Source organism: Camponotus vicinus, unplaced genomic scaffold (genome assembly GCF_025532165.1).
Source record: "Camponotus vicinus isolate PSW18456_S1 unplaced genomic scaffold, iyCamVici1.0 SCAF_7, whole genome shotgun sequence".
Taxonomy (NCBI): domain Eukaryota; kingdom Metazoa; phylum Arthropoda; class Insecta; order Hymenoptera; family Formicidae; genus Camponotus; species Camponotus vicinus.
This window is the reverse complement of record NW_028141979.1, coordinates 2,031,794-2,049,546: the sequence shown is the minus strand read 5'-3', so window position 1 is coordinate 2,049,546 and position 17,753 is coordinate 2,031,794. Positions and strand designations below refer to the sequence as shown.

Genomic DNA, 17,753 nt, shown 5'->3' with positions numbered 1-17,753 from the left:
TGTTACGAAGAATTGTATAAGAACATTATTCGACAATGTTTCTCTATAATTTTTTTTCTGTAACAGATTTTACTTCCATGAATTTGCCTTATGCTTTGGTAAGAAATTGAATCCATCAGGCACTTTTCCGAGCAACATCTCGCTAAAAATAAATTAAATTATTAATAAATTCGTGATTATGCGTGATTGACAATTGCTTCGCTCAATGAAAGCTAATAATCTTGAAAAATGGCCTTACGATAACTTCACCCAATCGGCGCAATTGGAACTGGCCATCAATGTCTCCATATCATCGCGACCTCTGTAGAATGGCGGCCTCTCGTTAATTCTTTGTGGTGGCCTTTCTAGAATTCCTACAGGAACATATCTGCAACATGTTTTAAAATGTAAATGAATGTAATTGAAAAATATTATATGTAACAGCTGAGAGAAATTCTTCTCTCGAACTTGCCTATGAAGGAAAGAGATCCATTCCAACATGAATCTTCTGGTGGTTTCGACGCCACGTGTATCGGATCCCCAGTGTTCAAGTCCATAATTTGCGTACTTCTTGAGAACATCGAATCTCTCTGTGCTCGAGATATCGATCAATTTTCTCTCTTTTATCTCGGTGAAGATCCATGGCTTAATCAACGCTCCGCGTCCGATAGTGATGCCTTGCACTGTACCGCAGATCTTTTTCATTCGCTGATAGTCATCAAAGGACAGAACATCGCCATTTCCGAATACGGGTATCGGCTGTGCTGCCAAAGCGCACTTTTCTATGTACTCCCAATCGGCCAGTTTTGTGTATCTTTGTTCACGGGATCTACCGTGAACCTGGAAGAATCGCCGAACATTAATAAAAGCTGAAAAAAAACAATCTTTTGATCTTTTCGAAAAAAAATCATGTATAATATATCTGATGTCTTTTTCAAGGCGAGTAATAATTTCTTTTAATATTTCTGTATGATTAATATGAATATTTTACTCTACAGTGATATAACATGTACACAACTTAATGTTGTATAAAAATTCTATTCTTTGATGAGACAAACATAACTTATAAGAACGAGAATATAAGGATATAAGAATAAATTCAACGCACTTACAGTAATCATAGATGCACCCCAGTCTCGAAATCTCGGCATCAATTTATGCGCAATCGGCTTATCTATGTAGACTCCAGTTCTGGTCTTAACAGTTAACGGTATGTCCAACACTTGACTAATAGACTTTACTACGCTCTCGAGTACATGCAATCGATTAAGCATACCACTGCCGCCGCCCTTTCTGTAAATCAGATCGATCGGACAACCGAGATTCAAATCGATGAAGTCCACGTCGATCTCCTGATTCAACAATTGGGCGCATCGCGTTAGTACTCCTGGATTATTGCCGCAGAGCTGCACACCAAAGATATCTTCGCTCTCATGTCGCTTTACTAACGCCCATTCCTCTTGTGCGGCTTTCAGTATCTTTGGCGCCAATGCCATCTCGCCACAGGTGATATCAGCCCCATACTCTTTGCAAATCCTTCGAAAAGGCAGATTGCCCACTGTGGTTAAAGGACTCAGCAATATTTTGCCATTCCAGTCGATCCTCTTCTTTTCTGTCTGTCGTAATTTAATTAAATCGCTGTCGTCCACAGGTCCGAGTTTCAATTCCTTCATATTATCATGTGAGTTATCACAGTTAAAATTATTCGTTTGTATTTTGTCCTCTATTTCATTATCTGAACTATATAGTTGTGTCTTGTTTTTAGATGGATCGTTAACTTTGACGATCGCTTCTGCTTTGGAGAAATCAAAGTTGCGCTTGCGCAATTTATTTTGTAAATCTTTGGATAAGTGATTTTTTATGGCTGGTGGGCGGTTTGTATATTCCTCGAATTTCTCCTCGTCAATAATGTTAAAACCATCCTCAGTTATGTGTCGCAAGCCCATTCTGCATGTAATACCTCTTGGACACCTGCCAGTCAAATTGAAAAGATGGCATTCTGTAGCAATGTCTTTTGGTCGAATTTTCAAATACTCCTTCCGATCATGCAAAAACGTACAGCGTTGATTTAGGCATTTCTTTTCAGGCTCATCCACTGTTTGATCCGCAATCCAAGGACACAGATGCAATTCCCTGGAGATTTTAAATGGAACCGGTCTGGCCTTATTTTGACCCTTGAGCTTCTCTTTCTTGTCATCCAATTTGAGCTTCTTAACAGGTGTTTCATCCAATGCTGATGTATCTGCATCTTCTGTGCTTACAGATATTTTCTCCTTATCTATCTCTGTCAAGTGTTGTTCGTTTAACTGTCTCAAGTGATCCTCGATAACAAATCTACAATATCAGAAATATGTCAATTATGAGATAACAATAAATAAAAGATAATGTAACAACTAGGTAACTGCTTATCATTCAAATATATAGTGAATTACATGCAAAAATTAATTTGCGAATGCAATGATATTCAAAATATTTCAAATTTTTATGGAAACTATATAAAAATATTATTTAATTTATATATTTAATATGAAAAGAGATACATATATTTAATATGAAGAGATACATATTTTAATTAATATATTATTTAATATAAGAAGTTGTAAGAATATAAATCCTTCAAGGTTTTAATATAAATAAAGACTTATAAGTCAAATGAATTTCTCTATGATTTTAAACCATGTGACAAAGCCATAAGGTAATAGAAACAATTTTTAAAGATTAAGAAGGAAATAAATACTTGCATTTATATTTATATAAAATTCACTGATAATCGAATAATTGACATAAGCCACGTGGTATATATCTACGTACTCTTTTTTTATGAGGCAAACGCCTTTCTGTTTATCCTCGCCAGAATCGACCGAACAGTCTCCGCACTTCTCGTAATCCGCCATTTCTACGCACGTGTATCCACTCTCCGATGTAGAGATCAAGTGTAATTAATCTATGCAAAGATTCTGGAGGAAGCGAACTTCTAGCACAAAAGGAGTATGGTATTATTTATTCTTCACCTTCTTTCTATATAATATTATTTGTGTGACATTTCCTTTGTATGTATATAACATATAATTATATTTTAATTTATCTTTTGAAATTTATTTGGAAATATAATTTGCATTATTTCTCGAGGTGATTCTTGATGAGGATATCGAAAGTTGCGCACTTTTTTCTCATATGGCAAAGTTAGATTAGGTTAGGTTAGCGTTAGGTTAGAATTGGTTAGGATTCTTTGCAAGTTCTCACGATAGAAGAATCTCATCGCGAAATTCTCTTATTGTTAGTTTACATTTTACATTTCGGATTCAAAGTGAAGATATTAGGTATTTGCGATAAACTAAGATATTTGTTTTCTTATTATCTCGAAATAACGGAAGAAATTGATGGACACCATTGATTTGTTTATTTATAGTATTTGATCTTGCAGAAGTCACACTTGACAGATAACAATGTCTCAAGATTTCTGTGAATGAATATTTTATTATTCTAAGTTTATGAATTATTTATTTTCCAGGAAGTTATATGTCAAATTGCATGAATATTCATAATAGATAAGATGATGGATGTCTCTTCGGATGAGGATGATCCATACGCAAATTTTGCTGGCCGTTTAAAAGGTAATATTTTCTTTATCATATCTAATTATGATAAACTATGTGAAGTATTATATTGAAGAGATCTATATGTAATATTTTAATTATATTAGGATACATAATTTTTATGGATATTTGTTTTCAGCATTAAAAGAAAAACGCTTTAAAACAGAGGAACCTTCTGTAGAGATAGGGAATTTTTCCATCAAGTATGTATTTATTCAGAAATCATAAAAATTTATTTTTTAAAGTATAGCATTCAGCTAATATAACAGAACATATTGCAATTGTAATATTTTATGAAAAATATTTATAATTTCTTCTATTTCTTTAGCATTGAACAGCAAAGAGATGATGAAAAAACTAATGATAAAGAAATAAATGGTAAAGAGACAAATGGTAAAGAAACATACAATGATGATACACAAACACAAAGGAGGATGGTAAGAAGTAGAAGAAATAAAGGTATTACTGCTCGTGCTACTGCTAGGCAAACTAGGAGAAGGGTAATTTTTTTTTTTTTTTTATATTTATATGTATATGTATACACATGTATACTATTTATCTTTCCAGCTCTCAAGTTTTTGATAATTATTGAAATAAGATTTTCAATTTTTAGCTTATTTTCGAAATAAATACATTTATATTATGTGTAAAATATATCAATGTTTGATATATAAGAAGGAATATATGTGATTTTCATGTTTGGTATATCAATATTTTTCAGCATCCGCCAGTTGATGATCTAGAATATGATGTGGAGATAGTTTCATTTGAAGAAAATCAATTGCCTGAATCAATTCCTGAAATCTATAATGATGTGGTTGCATTGTCAGATGATGAAATTTCTACCAAAGATGACAATTATGAGATAAATATTAAAGTATTCTGGAGATCAAACAGAATCGATCGATTAAGTATGCGTAGAGTATGTATGTTTATTATCAGCTTGTAATATATTCTTGTGTCATCTTATTATGCATTTGATACATATCTTTCTGTAATCATCAATATTCTTATTATAGCATGACAATTTCCAAGGAATTTTTCAATATTATGCCGATTTGGAGAAAGTTTCTATGAATGAAATCCTAATCATGAAGAAAGATAAAATCATTAATCATACTGATACTCCAGCATCGCTCAAGCTTTCAGTTATAGATATACTTGGTATAAGCAAGTTATTGATTTTGCAATGATAATAATAATAATAATAATAATATAATCGTAAACGATCGTTTTACGTTTTATGCAGATGGTGGAATAGTGCACCCAGGTATGAATATGTCAAAAGAGTTATCAAAAGAGAAGAATAATGACGACGATAATGTATGTACTATTAAAGTACAAACTGCCAACAAGAAGCAATCATTGATTATCTCACTTAAAAGGGATCAACAATTTAAAGCATTATTTGCTAATTGTGCCAGACAACTTGGTATAAAAGAGAGTAACCTCAAGCTTTATTTCGACGGAGAACAGATAAGTCCGACCGATACTCCGGAATTATTAGATCTTGAAGAAGAAGCATGTATTGATCTTCACATTTCTACATAATATGTAATAAAACCATAGTAAATTTTTCATACAATTTAGCGAATCTTATATAGTTTTCTTGCTTTAAGTATTTGCACTATATAATCTTTTTTGTTACCAATGTTAATTTATGTCATTATATAAATAAATTATATCAATTGCAAAAATATATAAGTCTCACACACAATCTAATAAAATAAAGGATATAAATCAACTTTTCAAATCAATATCAAACTGCATTTAAATTATCAGCAGTAACTTTTCCAAGCAGGAGATACTTTTATTTATTCGCGCATGCTTCATTATATCATTTATACGTATAATATGAAATATATATAGTACCTATACAAATTTTGCAAGAGTATGACGGGTCTAGATTTAAGAATATTTAACATTAAATGAATATAATATTGCAGCGAATAAAAATATTGGATAATCATACATACACATATTTATGTATAATTATTTGTTGTGTGTAAACTCAAAAGACATATCCAGTTCGATATTGTGTTACATTACTCTTGTAGAACTATTTTTCAAAGATACTCTTATACATCAACAATCAATAATCTACTCAATACATTATTATATTTATACATAATGTACATGATAACATACTGACATGTTCTATAAGTATATAAATGTGTATCATACTTATATACATGTAAAGCACATTCCATACTTTTGTTTGTACGATTCTGCACAATATACCGACTGTACTATATTCTTCTTGCGATCGCTATTCATTTTAGCATAAGCAGTCAAAAACATCGATTATTATCATTAATATACATTTCGTCCGCGTTAACATTCCTAGCCGGCTAAAAAACTGACAAAGTACACTTTGTTTTATTTATGAACACCGATTTTTAACAGGTAATTTTAATAATTGATATACAATTACTTAACAATGCAATATTTGACATATTGTTATACTTTAAGTTCACGATTACCTGTTGGAATAAAGAAGGATAGGAAAGATAAAAGATTAAAAGGACGTCTTTGAAGAGCAATGTACAGTTTACAACTATTCCAATGATAAATATTGCACAGTAATCCATCAAATACTTTCATCAAAAATATCAAACAAAGAATTTCGTTAATTGTACTAATTTTTTTCTACATAATATTTTTTTTTTATAATGCTATAACAATCTGCTGTTAAATGGGAATGTTTTGGAGAATTTCAAGTAACCGTTGAAGAAAATAATTTAATCATTAAATTTACGATTAGGATTAACACCGAACAGAGCGATACGGATTTCGGGTACCAACTGTTGCGCTATCAGCTCCAATCTGCTTTCCAAAGTATTGCTGATCTTTATGCGCCCTGCAAAATGATTAAAGATTATTTCGCGTATCGATATATTAATTAAATATAATATGCAATAATGCGCCAAACATATAATTGTCTTATTAAAATCAAAGATTTCGAACAAAGTTAGAATTCAAAGATTACTAGTAAATTTATGCAACATATATTTTCTAATTATTTTTGTGGTAATGATTAATGCAACAAAAATTTTTTTATGTAATTACCTTTGGATGCTAATAATTCTACACCTCCACAGCTTTCATTGGATAAGAAATTATCGGGATCAATTTTAAAGGTAACATCCTTCTTAGTCTTCTGCTTATATTCTTGCTGAATGGAATCAAGAAGAGATTCCACGAGAGGTATGTCGACTTGACGTACACGAAGAATAATGTTTGATTCTGTTAGCTGCATAAACATACACAATATATCACAGAAATAATTTACAATCACATTAAATTTGCTTTTGCAATTTTTATAGTTATAATAAAATTATAAAAATTGTAACAGCAAAACAGATATCTAAAATTATATAAATATTACTTGATAAAGGCCTTGGATGATTAACAGCTGAAGGATTTCTCCATATTGTGCAGTATTATGAATTACTTCGCTTAATCTCTTTCTAGCTTCATCAAGAACATTGCGTACATGATCTTCACGCACTTTTAGAGCCTTCAATCTGGCTTGATTAAGCATATTTGAAGATTGTCTATAAGAATAAAAACATGAATAATAGTAGCATGTCTTAGAGATCTTTATAATTCTAACAATTTTTTAAAAAACTGGTAAAATAATCAAATTTTTCTTAAAGTTATGCATAGATTAATATAATTTATTATATTATTATAATTGAGTATAATATTTTTCTCATACATACATCTTCTTTTGTAGCTCAACTTGTTTTTCTTTTTTCTCATAATATTCCATTATCTTAAGACGCTGTTGTTGTACCAGACGTCCCTTCTCAATATTAAATTCCTCTTCTGCTTTGGCATCTATTTCTTCTGCCTTTTCATTGGCTTCTTGTTCTATGAAAGCCATCATATGCTTGATCTATAATATATCAATATATTTTTTTTTAATTTGTTATAATAATAAATATATAAAATTTAGTGTTTGCAGATCTTTTCAAGAGGCTTTTTAATATATGATATCTTTTTTCAGGTATGTATATAATAGATTAGATAAAAATATATATTTTTTAAATATCATATGTAGTAGTCAAAAGTTTAATTTTGCTTGATTATATAAAAAATAAATCCAAAAATTTCAGATACATTCAAACACATGTAGAAAGAAAATTTATTCGACGAAACGTCAACTGTTGTCAAAATTTTACAAATGATTATTTATTGATCCGACTTTTCTCTAAAAGCCCAAACTTACTCCACTTTCTGTTTCTGATTTACACAAGATACAATTTCAAAATTTACGAATCCTATATAATATACAGCACAGATATCAAAGAAGACACATATTTAACGAAAAACAATACAGCATATTAACAAATAATCGCAAAGATATTAATAGAGCCCGAGAATATATACGATTCTCGCTATAAGCGATGTCGGAGAGACAGAAGTCGCGAAATAGCCAGGATTTCTCTTTATTAACCTGCTTCTGAACATCCGCGTCGCTGAGTGCCATGGTGAAGCCGTGGGTGTCCTCTTCTCGAAGAGTTAAACGAAGAAATTTGTCGACAGCTACACAGCTCGAGAATCGCGGCGAAGAGAAGAGAAGTCGAGTCAACGCCTAAGACGGCACGTCAATTCTCGCGTAACGTCGGTCATATGACCCGAAAATGTGACTAAAACGTTCCGAAACGCACACGCAAACGCGACAGTCGCGACCTCGACCGGCAGCTCGTCTCGTGCGAATGCGCCTTTACGTGTTGCGCGTGCGGCCAGAGTGCGGAATACAACACGATACACATCAGTTCAGGTCGCGATCATGGCGGATCCATTGAGTCTGCTACGACAGTACAATGTCAATAAGAAGGAGATAATCGAGCGCGAGAATCAGATCATATTCGGCGAATTCTCCTGGCCGAAGAACGTCAAGACCAATTATCTGACCTATGGGTGAGCGTTTATCTCGGATTAATATCGGAATTGGTTCTCGCGCGACCGCAATCTGCGTGTGCCCGACTTCCATCTTTAAAGGGAGAACGAGTGAGGCAGCGAGGGTGGACAGAAAGAGAGAGAACGAACCTGTACACGAGAATTCGTGAGATGATAAATAAACAAATGCAATTCGAAATTAATGTTGTGCAAAGTGTGGACGAAAGTCGGAAATCATGTTAGAAGCGCGAATATTTATTTTAACGCATCTGCAATTTTTCTCACCAAGGCATCTCCTTAAAATTTGAATCTTAAGATACAAAACTAAAAATTTCTACTTACAGAATTTGTATTTTTTTTTCACTGTTGTTTTTTTATTTTTGAATCAGGTTTTTTTTTTAATAATGTTTAATAATTTAATTTTTAATATAGATTAATTAATTCTTATTTTGAAGTGTATTTAATTTGAATTTTTCTATCTCAGTTATTGCAAGTCTTCATTACGAGACTGTTCATTTTAAAGTAGATTTCTATTTCTTTATGTCCGCTCTCTCTTTAATTCATAATTAAAATTAAATTATTATTAAGTTATTAATATACTTTAACAATTTAGCTTTTGATATTTGTCTCTCAATTGAAAGTCACACAAACATATGTTCGTAGAAAATAATTTATATCAAAAGTTGGGAGTTATATATTTATATTTTATTAAAAGAATATGGAAAGATACATATATATTTATGATGAAAATGTATCTTGTGCATTTTGCAATTAATATTCAAAAGACACTAACATTTCTTCCTGTTTTTAGATCCGGAAAGGAAGGCACACCTAAGGAATACTATACCCTCGAGTGTCTCTTGTTTCTGCTCAAGCATGTCCAGCTCACACATCCAGTATACGTGCGACAAGCGGCCGCGGAGAATATCCCGGTGGTACGTCGACCTGACAGAAAGGATTTGCTGGCCTATCTCAATGGCGAGACCGCTACATCAGCCGCCATAGATAAATCGGCACCATTGGAGATTCCAACGCAAGTGAAACGCGCCGCCGAAGATGGCCTGGAGAGCGGTTCGTCGAAGAAACCCCGTTTCGAGGAGACCCACGTGCAGAAAGTGAAGGAACAGCTGGCCGCGCGTCTGGATGCTCCTAAGGAAGCGTCAGTTACCGTCGACAATATCAAATCACTCTCGGAAGCGATGTCGGTGGAGAAGATCGCCGCCATCAAGGCGAAACGCTTGGCGAAGAAGCGCACCACCATCAAGGAGAACGACGACATTGGTATGGGCTCGGATCTGCGCGTTATTCTCGACATGGATGTGGACGATACCAAGGACATCGTGTCGCGCGAGCGACAGTGGCGGACCCGCGCTACGATCCTGCAGAGCAGCGGCAAGATCTTCGCGAAGAACATCTTCGCGATCCTGCAGAGCATTAAAGCGCGCGAGGAGGGTCGACAGAAGGGCCCGGCTGTGCCCACGCCGATGGTGACGCCACGTTCGACACCCATGCGACCCCTGCCGCAGCCAGCCGTGTACAATCGTTACGATCAGGAGCGTTTTATCCGGCAGAAGGAGGAAACGGAAGGCTTCAAGATCGACACCATGGGCACGTATCACGGCATGACGCTGAAATCCGTGACCGAGGGTACAAATCCCGCCGTGAGAAAACCACCGACCAATCCGTCCAGCACGCCGACTTCCGGTTTGTTGCCCACCTCCGCCGCAAAGTTGACGCCTCAGCAAGCCGCGCAGAACAAACGACCCAGCCGAACACCCATCATTATCATTCCTAGCGCTAATACGTCCCTCATCACTATGTATAACACCAAGGACATTCTTCAGGATCTGAAGTACATTAGTAATGAGGACAAACGAGCGCAGGGTTGTAAACGTGAGAATGAGGTACTTCTTCAACGGCGTAAGGAAGGCGGCCTAACCGTGCCATATCGGGTTGTTGATAATCCGCAGAAGCTCACCAATGCCGACTGGGAAAGAGTCGTTGCTGTATTCGTTATGGGACCAGCGTGGCAGTTTAAGGGTTGGCCATTTGATGGCAATCCAGTAGAAATCTTTTCGAAAAGTACGTGTGTTGAATTTTTTTTATAGAATTATAGATAACAAACAAAGATGAATTAAGCGTTTTATTATATTGTAAGGGCTACATTAAATACATTTATAAGCTTTTAAAATTTTTGCAGAACGAGAAAAATATATATATATATATATATTGAACATAACGAAATATTGATATATGTATATATATATACATATATCAATATTTCGTTATGTTCAAAAGTTTAAAACATCCTGAAAAAAAGATCAATTTTACCTGCCAATATTCTAAATTTATATGTATAATTTTATTTAATATTTAATATTTTTCTTAAATAAAATATATGTTAATAAATAAATATCAATATTTAAAAAATAAAACAATTATGTCTATATATATAAGAAAAATATATAATTTTATCTAAAATTATAAGATGCTCATCACAAACTTTTGAACAATAATAGTATCGTATTTCGAACGTAAGCACGTGTTATCTCTCTTCTGTCTTACAGTATGCGCATTTCACTTGAAATATGATGAGATGAGACTGGACGCGAATGTAGCACGTTGGGCAGTCACGGTGATCGAATTGAGCCGGACAAAGAGGCACTTGGATAGAGCGGCGTTAATGATATTCTGGGAACATCTTGATAAGTGAGTACTTATAAATTTAATTTTTTATCATGTGTACATACACATACCCACGCACGTATCAACCTAATGTAATTTTATCTCTGAAATTTTTAATTAAGCTGATATTAATTCTTTGCTTATTATTATCAACTTTTAATTTAATGTAATTTATATTTTAAATTCTCTTATGATTTTATATAAGTAACAATTTTTACATGTGTAGGGATAGTTACACGTTTATATTATTATATCCGCGCGAATTTAAGATATAAATTCTATCTTTGCAGACATATGATCAAGAACAAGCCGCATCTTCGTTTCTGAATCCTAATACATGATTCAGATTTGTATAAGTATTCTCAATATTTTTTAGATATTTTCATAAAGAGTTGTACATACGGTTCGAAAAAATGTAACATATATATATGTATATGTATATCTACATAAATATAAATGCGTATCATAATGCGAAATCGAATCGAGTTTAATTGACGCATCTCGGCAACGTAATTACGAATAATTACATTATTTGATAATTATCATTTAATAAAAAAACATTCATTTTTTAAGCGTAGTAGATTTTTAGATTGTAATGTCTAGCAGCGAATCTCGACTTGTTTATTGTTTGTAATCAATTTACCCGCCGAGAGATTTATTATCCTGTTTGTGATTCAACACATATTCTGACGCGTATAGATTTAGTATATCGATTATAATTAGCGCGAACTGATGTGCCTGTTATTGATAATTAATAAAACATCAAGTTAAGCAATTTCTATTCTTGATTGAGAATATATAAATGTTGGTTGTGTGTGATATGTGGTCCTGAAGAATTTACCTATCTATCCATCTATGTCAGTGGGGACTATCATATTAATATTGGGGAAAAAATATATCAATAATTTTTACAATTTTCCGCCCACGCAAGATTCGTCCACGTAATAGAAATTTAATAAATTAGTTTGATATATCGCGTAGAAACGGGAGTCAACTCTGGAATGATTAATCATATGATGAAATTTATCTGAAAGATGTATTATTTATGTTGTTTTGAAATTCATCAGAAATTGGAAAATATAATTTTCATTTTCAATATTATTGTTATTTATCTGATTAAGATTGACAAAATTGTATCCATTTTCGAGACTACAAGAAATTAATATTTTTCACATTTATTAATCGAGCACGATAACGTAAGTTGTGTAAAAAAATCCAAGTAAAAATTATTCATCTACAGTGTCAATGGAAAAATTAAAATTCTCCGCACGTGCGAACCTTCGCATCCGCATTTTGATTCAGCTGAAGAATTTTAATTTTAACGACTGCACCGACGTTGATTGTAAATGAACCGTGATTAACTTTCATTCAACGTGTCAAATCCATTCATTCTGTGCGTTCAACGTTAAATGCAGTCATTCACAATTTTTTAGCTTTAATTGTAAAAGGGTCGAGTGTTCTATAAGCATAAAAAATAATTGCGAAGTGATGAAAAATGATGACGAAAAATTGCCTCGACCGATTCTCTCAAGCGAGCAGGAAGATTACATTTCGACGGTCGATAGCGGTATTAAATTTCTTCGCGCGTGCTTTGTAATTCGAAACGCGATGCCGCCGAGATCTTCCCGAGGGAGAAAAGACGAGACGAGGATTCACGGCATAAGAGGGGAGAGGTTGCGAATACGGCAACGTACGGCATTTTCTCTTTCCCTCAAAAACCAAAGCCAAAGTAAATCGCTCGCGGCGCGGCTTCGACTATGGTACGATTGACCGACCGGTGTTGTTTATACACGATGGTGGATCAAATATTTCTAACTAGATTACCGCCGCCCTATTACTTCGACAAATACGACGAATTTACCCCCAACGGTATCTGCGATTCCGTCTCTATTGTTAAGTCCGCGACTGCTTCGCGTTTCTTTTCAATTATCGCGTTGTTTCCTTTTTCTCCTGCGCCCAGAAAATTGTTACTTTTTCTTTTATGTAATAATTAAAAATCGGTCGACATATGTATAACGAAATTTTATGCACCAATGTATATTTTCACCCTCGCTCTTTTTTATAACTTCTATGTAACTATCATTTTTCAATCAAAAAAAAAAACACGAGCCTTTGAAATATGGCCAAAAAATTACGATTTTAATTTTTTTAATTTTTTTTCTTTATGAGACTTTCTTTAACGAAATTAGCATCAAGAGATTTCCTTCTCCAACGATTATCCGAGATAAATATTTCTCTTTTCTTAATCTATCTCTTAACTATCTTCTTATTCAGAAAAAAGATTCATGCAAATTTGTAATTGCACTGCGCGCAATTCGGCTGTACGCAAGGGATGCCTGGCAGTACGGCAGGTGGAAGATGATGAAGGATGCCAGCTGATCTAGCAGCCGACAATCGATCTGCCGCCACTTGCGCGCACAAGTGCGCGTCTCTCAGTTGTTGTTGCACGGGAGTAAAATAATTGTTGTAGCGAAAATTTAGCGCAACGGCCTCCTGAGGCTCGGCTGCGGTTTTCGCGATCGGCAGATCGGTACCCTTGGCGAGCTGCTCCGCGGTCGGCAGGATGTTCAACAAGCAGTAACCCGCGTCCCCATAAACGTTTCTGGACAGGCTGGTATAGATCGGTGCCAGCATCGTACCGGAAATCGGTTGCTGTTGTTCCCCAGGACCGCTGTCGACGCTGATCGTCGTCTGCGGAGGTCGAAAGGCCGAGGACGCGTGACCAATAGTGGATATGGCTGGTTCAACGATACCCAGGCTATCGCTGGCAAAGTACTCGATCGCCTTCAGCAGATCCTGGCCGCAGCGTTGCAGCACCAGTTGCAAGACCGACAACTTGGTGTTCGGGAAGAGACGGGCTAGAGTTTCCACGGAGGTCTGAGACACCGGGATGGATTGCTTGGAACTCTCCAGCTTGCTCGTATCGAAGAGAAGACTTTTGGATTTCGAACAGTTTTCCAAGTCGTCCTGAGAGTGAATTACGAAAGATAATTATGGTGAACTGTGTTTAACTGTGTTTAACGATGTTTAATTAACGAACTAAATTGAATGTGACTCGAGTATCCTTATTTTGCTTCTTTTTTTAAATTTTATTTTATACGTACAGAATAATTTTGAAGACGAGAAGCATCGTTGGTCGATGCACATGGAAGATCCTTGGAATCCTCGGGAATTTTATCGAGCTTCTTCGAAGTGAGAATTGCATCTTCATCTTGATCCACCGTTGATTTTGGCTCCGTCACAGACATTCCGAAGATCTTCCCTGGCGGAAGTCGATCGAGCTTCTGTCCGGTCGCTACCTTTGCCATTTTAAGGGCGATCGCGTCCTCCGCAGCTTGCTGTCTCTTTAGGGCAACCTTGTCGAAAATAGCTGTTTCAATCCATCTCGAATGGAAAAATTTTAATTATAAAATGAAACCAAGTACGTGGTAATGACATAGTTTAATAATACAAAATGTTAAAAAATAAGGACAAAGAGCAAATAAGCCAAGCGCGGATGTGTATCATAAAAATAGTTTATTATAGCATTTTTTAATATAATTATAAATAGTTCCGGACATTTCAATCTACTTTAGAATTATCTTTAGCAATAACGTAAAAATACTCAGCGCATCAAAAAAAATTTATATAGTAAAGAGCTTTTATTAGCCTTTTGTTTTTATTTCTTGATATTGGAAAAATTAAATTTAAATTCTTCCACGCTGTTTAAAAGCAAATGAATTTTAATACAGATGATTACATTATCTCGTAAATGTAATTTATTAAAAATAAAAGATGCAAAAATCTTTAAAAGAAAAATTATAATACTGGAAAATATTTTATTAATAAAAAAATAATATATACATGATATACTTTTTTTAAATTATAATTGAAATGCATTCTAAGTAACAAACAAATTTTTAAACATCACGCTACAACAAGATATTCTAGTATATACTTCTTTTCAGGCTGATTAGAAATTAATTACAGAAGAATAAAATAACGAAGATTGAAACGAATAAAAATATGATATTGATCTGCGGTTCTACATAACATAATTAATAGAGAGAAGCACATATGTCATATATAAATCCTTATAGATAGCAAGTATATAGGGATCGAATCGTGATGGATCATGACTTATAAATGGACCCGTCGCTTATGTACGAGGCGCATTTACCGCGCTGTTATTCCAAGCTGGACCACCCGCAATAATCTTTCACGTCGCTGATGCCGAGAGAATCTACTAACCGCTTCTTCGTTCCATTTTCTCCAATCTCGTTCGATCATTGAAAGGTATAACTATCCGATTTCATTCGGCCGATCACATCGCCACATGTTCTTTCCGACTCGCTACAATAGCATTTGCTACAAAGAGTCTCATTTACAGAATATGAGTCAAATAATATAATTTAATAATGTATTAATATATAATATACATATAATTTATATATATATATATATATATATATATATATATATATAAAATTTATTAATATATATAATATAATGTTATATATAATATATTAATCATTTAACATAATACAGCATATCTGTGTGTTATATTAATATATCATCATTATATATATCAATATTACATACTCATTATTTCGTATCACATGAAATTGATATTTTCATTCTAAACAACGTTTCTCAAATATTGTAACCCTATGATCCCCTAAAATAAAAAATAATAAAATTAATATTTTATGACCTAAAAGCTTAATATTAATAGAAACTTATATGACCGACTTCAAACTTATATGACCGAATTCAAACGGTTTTTATTTAAAAAATTTGACTTTGAACTGTAATTTTTTAATAAAGTAGTTTTTACATAAATATGCCCAATTTTTTAATAAATGTGTTTAATAAATATGTGTTTGTTTTTTTCAGAAAATGTGTTTTATTCTTTTTACATAAAATTAAGTTGTTTTTATTTTGCAATTCCATTGATATGGTCAACGCGACTCCAGTTTGAGAAACGCTGCTCTAGAGGATGAAAGGTTTTGTCATGAATTTTTGGTGAGACTTGTCGGATTGCAAAAAACCGTAAAACGTAAATGCCATAAGCGTGTCCGTTTATGTAGAATTCAGTAAGCCGCGTACCCCCAGTATAATCCCGATAATATTACTTCTCCGAGTGATACGATCGCGTTAATCATCGCGGATTACGGAGTTCGCGCGAAACTTTCTCGCGGCAAAACCGCGCGCGGTTTGCTCGGCCGTACACCGGCAATTATCGTTAGACGGATGATCACGGGCGTGTATTTTGTTTTTGACCGCAACCCCACCACGAGTTTCTCGCGTCGACTATTTTCGTTTCAAGATACCAGGGGTAGCGCGAACGTTTACCGCATCGAGAGTCTCGCCGCAAACAAAGTATCGAGTGTCATAATGCCTATGCAAACAGAAATGAAACGCTATACCGAGCGTTAATGGATTTAATTTATCTCGCTGTCCCCTCTGCCCCACCCCCGCTCTCTCCTCTTGTCGCCTGTTTCCGTCCTCCTCTCGAGAACGAGAACCGAGCGGCGATATGTTGCATTATGCATACGATCATATTGCCAAATTCGAAAGATTGATGACTTTCGCCATTATTCATTTGCGATTATTCCGACAAAGATTTGAAAAATGCTCTACTTGAGATGAAATCTTAAATCCTTTCGTGATTAATTTATTCAGCGATGTCAATTTCTGACAATAAGAGAATGAGCGAAAGAAATTATAAAATTGAAAGAAGAAAATAAAAATGAATTTTCTCGTGTAATAACGCATAATTTAAATACCGTTGCTGTTAGAAATTGCAATTTGCAGAATTAAAAACAGAGGGCTCGCAGCTTTTGTTTTCCATCTGCTACGCAATTTGATTTCGTGATATTACCTCTTTTTTCGAAATAAATGAATTAATCACAGCATGAATTTAAACTTTTCTTTTTTTTTTTACAGAAAGGAACTATGCGAGATTCTCTTTCCATCAGCTTGACAATAACGAGCTCCGATCGGACGTCCCTTTAAATATCGAGGGTGAATCGTGCGAAATAAAATATCGGAGGCGCGTTAATTACGCTCAATTGCGCGTGCAGCGAATTGACATTTTTCTTTCACATTTTCCTTCCGTTGCTCAAAGCGCAAAGATAATTCTCGCGCGTACTAAATTAGTAGACTGCGAGAATGAAGCAAGAATACGTGACATTCTTATACTCGCTTACACTCGGTATTCGACACTCAGATTTGACATTTTCGTAATTTTTTAATATATTCGAGTAAATTAAAATGTGAAAAGAATTATAGGATTTATTTATTTTTAGATTAAAACAAGAAAAGAGGGAGGATTTTCGATCGTTTAATGGATTTGGAGATTCTTGCTTACCTGGGCGGCCATCACACGCTGCCGTTCGGCGATCAGTGAACATTTAGGGCACAGGCATTCCCGGTAACGACATTCTCGCTTGTGACCCCGCAGCCACGAGATGAGACCGTGATTTCTGCAACGAGCGCATTTCGGTCTCCTCTGTTTGCTGTCCGTTCCCTCGTTGTTCTCGTTGTTTTCCACCCTGTTCTTGTTTCTGCCACGAAGCATGGTGATGTTCCCCCGCGAATTGA

At 34.5% G+C, this 17,753-nt stretch overlaps 5 protein-coding genes across 8 annotated transcripts; 2 read left to right on the top strand and 3 right to left on the bottom strand.

Moving 5' to 3' along the window:
• Nucleotides 1-2: 2 nt before the first annotated feature.
• Nucleotides 3-3,398, bottom strand: Dus3 (Dihydrouridine synthase 3). Its single transcript, XM_083103896.1, has 5 exons — nucleotides 2,791-3,398; nucleotides 1,092-2,313; nucleotides 452-819; nucleotides 239-367; nucleotides 3-142 (listed from the first exon to the last, which is right to left on the bottom strand). Exons 1-5 carry the CDS (start codon nucleotides 2,871-2,873, stop codon nucleotides 70-72), a joined length of 1,875 nt encoding a protein of 624 aa, XP_082960022.1. The 5' UTR covers nucleotides 2,874-3,398; the 3' UTR covers nucleotides 3-69.
• On the top strand, nucleotides 2,822-5,569 carry Rad60 (DNA repair protein Rad60). 4 transcript variants are annotated; one of them, XM_083103902.1, is made up of 7 exons: nucleotides 2,822-2,972; nucleotides 3,491-3,593; nucleotides 3,715-3,778; nucleotides 3,904-4,075; nucleotides 4,297-4,497; nucleotides 4,595-4,739; nucleotides 4,825-5,569. In XM_083103902.1, exons 2-7 carry the CDS (start codon nucleotides 3,533-3,535, stop codon nucleotides 5,124-5,126), a joined length of 945 nt encoding a protein of 314 aa, XP_082960028.1. In that variant the 5' UTR covers nucleotides 2,822-2,972; nucleotides 3,491-3,532; the 3' UTR covers nucleotides 5,127-5,569. The 4 variants fall into 4 exon arrangements, with proteins under 4 accessions (XP_082960028.1, XP_082960029.1, XP_082960030.1 ...); XM_083103903.1 differs by having other exon boundaries at nucleotides 2,823-2,967; XM_083103904.1 differs by lacking the exon at nucleotides 2,822-2,972 and adding an exon at nucleotides 3,159-3,299 and having other exon boundaries at nucleotides 3,904-4,012.
• Vha26 (V-type proton ATPase subunit Vha26) lies at nucleotides 5,005-8,237 on the bottom strand. Its single transcript, XM_083103906.1, has 5 exons — nucleotides 8,038-8,237; nucleotides 7,301-7,476; nucleotides 6,964-7,132; nucleotides 6,645-6,828; nucleotides 5,005-6,435 (listed from the first exon to the last, which is right to left on the bottom strand). The coding sequence occupies exons 1-5, from the start codon at nucleotides 8,068-8,070 to the stop codon at nucleotides 6,317-6,319; spliced, it is 681 nt and encodes a 226-aa protein (XP_082960032.1). The 5' UTR covers nucleotides 8,071-8,237; the 3' UTR covers nucleotides 5,005-6,316.
• Nucleotides 8,238-8,344: 107 nt separating this feature from the next.
• On the top strand, nucleotides 8,345-11,945 carry Hyx (cell division cycle 73 hyrax). The gene is made up of 4 exons (XM_083103897.1): nucleotides 8,345-8,504; nucleotides 9,295-10,565; nucleotides 11,051-11,192; nucleotides 11,459-11,945. The coding sequence occupies exons 1-4, from the start codon at nucleotides 8,374-8,376 to the stop codon at nucleotides 11,493-11,495; spliced, it is 1,581 nt and encodes a 526-aa protein (XP_082960023.1). The 5' UTR covers nucleotides 8,345-8,373; the 3' UTR covers nucleotides 11,496-11,945.
• Nucleotides 11,504-17,753, bottom strand: LOC145974117 (doublesex- and mab-3-related transcription factor A2). The gene is made up of 3 exons (XM_083103912.1): nucleotides 17,521-17,753; nucleotides 14,273-14,524; nucleotides 11,504-14,135 (listed from the first exon to the last, which is right to left on the bottom strand). The coding sequence occupies exons 1-3, from the start codon at nucleotides 17,728-17,730 to the stop codon at nucleotides 13,452-13,454; spliced, it is 1,146 nt and encodes a 381-aa protein (XP_082960038.1). The 5' UTR covers nucleotides 17,731-17,753; the 3' UTR covers nucleotides 11,504-13,451.

Excerpts from the sequence above, each read along its gene's own strand:
- Dus3 (XM_083103896.1), bottom strand. The coding sequence starts at position 2,873 with ATGGCGGATTACGAGAAGTGCGGAGACTGTTCGGTCGATTCTGGCGAG. Across the intron at positions 368-451 it reads TGGATCTCTTTCCTTCATAG|ATATGTTCCTGTAGGAATTC; the intron begins GCAAGTTCGAGA and ends AACATGTTGCAG. Across the intron at positions 143-238 it reads GCCGATTGGGTGAAGTTATC|CGAGATGTTGCTCGGAAAAG; the intron begins GTAAGGCCATTT and ends ATTTATTTTTAG.
- Rad60 (XM_083103902.1), top strand. The coding sequence starts at position 3,533 with ATGATGGATGTCTCTTCGGATGAGGATGATCCATACGCAAATTTTGCT. Across the intron at positions 3,779-3,903 it reads ATAGGGAATTTTTCCATCAA|CATTGAACAGCAAAGAGATG; the intron begins GTATGTATTTAT and ends CTATTTCTTTAG. Across the intron at positions 4,498-4,594 it reads ATCGATTAAGTATGCGTAGA|CATGACAATTTCCAAGGAAT; the intron begins GTATGTATGTTT and ends TTCTTATTATAG.
- Vha26 (XM_083103906.1), bottom strand. The coding sequence starts at position 8,070 with ATGGCACTCAGCGACGCGGATGTTCAGAAGCAG. Across the intron at positions 7,133-7,300 it reads GTTGAGCTACAAAAGAAGAT|ACAATCTTCAAATATGCTTA; the intron begins GTATGTATGAGA and ends TTATTCTTATAG. Across the intron at positions 6,436-6,644 it reads AGAATTATTAGCATCCAAAG|GGCGCATAAAGATCAGCAAT; the intron begins GTAATTACATAA and ends ATCATTTTGCAG.
- Hyx (XM_083103897.1), top strand. The coding sequence starts at position 8,374 with ATGGCGGATCCATTGAGTCTGCTACGACAGTACAATGTCAATAAGAAG. Across the intron at positions 8,505-9,294 it reads ACCAATTATCTGACCTATGG|ATCCGGAAAGGAAGGCACAC; the intron begins GTGAGCGTTTAT and ends TCCTGTTTTTAG. Across the intron at positions 11,193-11,458 it reads TTCTGGGAACATCTTGATAA|ACATATGATCAAGAACAAGC; the intron begins GTGAGTACTTAT and ends CTATCTTTGCAG.
- LOC145974117 (XM_083103912.1), bottom strand. The coding sequence starts at position 17,730 with ATGCTTCGTGGCAGAAACAAGAACAGGGTGGAAAACAACGAGAACAAC. Across the intron at positions 14,525-17,520 it reads AGCGTGTGATGGCCGCCCAG|GTTGCCCTAAAGAGACAGCA; the intron begins GTAAGCAAGAAT and ends ATTTTCGACAAG. Across the intron at positions 14,136-14,272 it reads CTCGTCTTCAAAATTATTCT|GACGACTTGGAAAACTGTTC; the intron begins GTACGTATAAAA and ends ATTCACTCTCAG.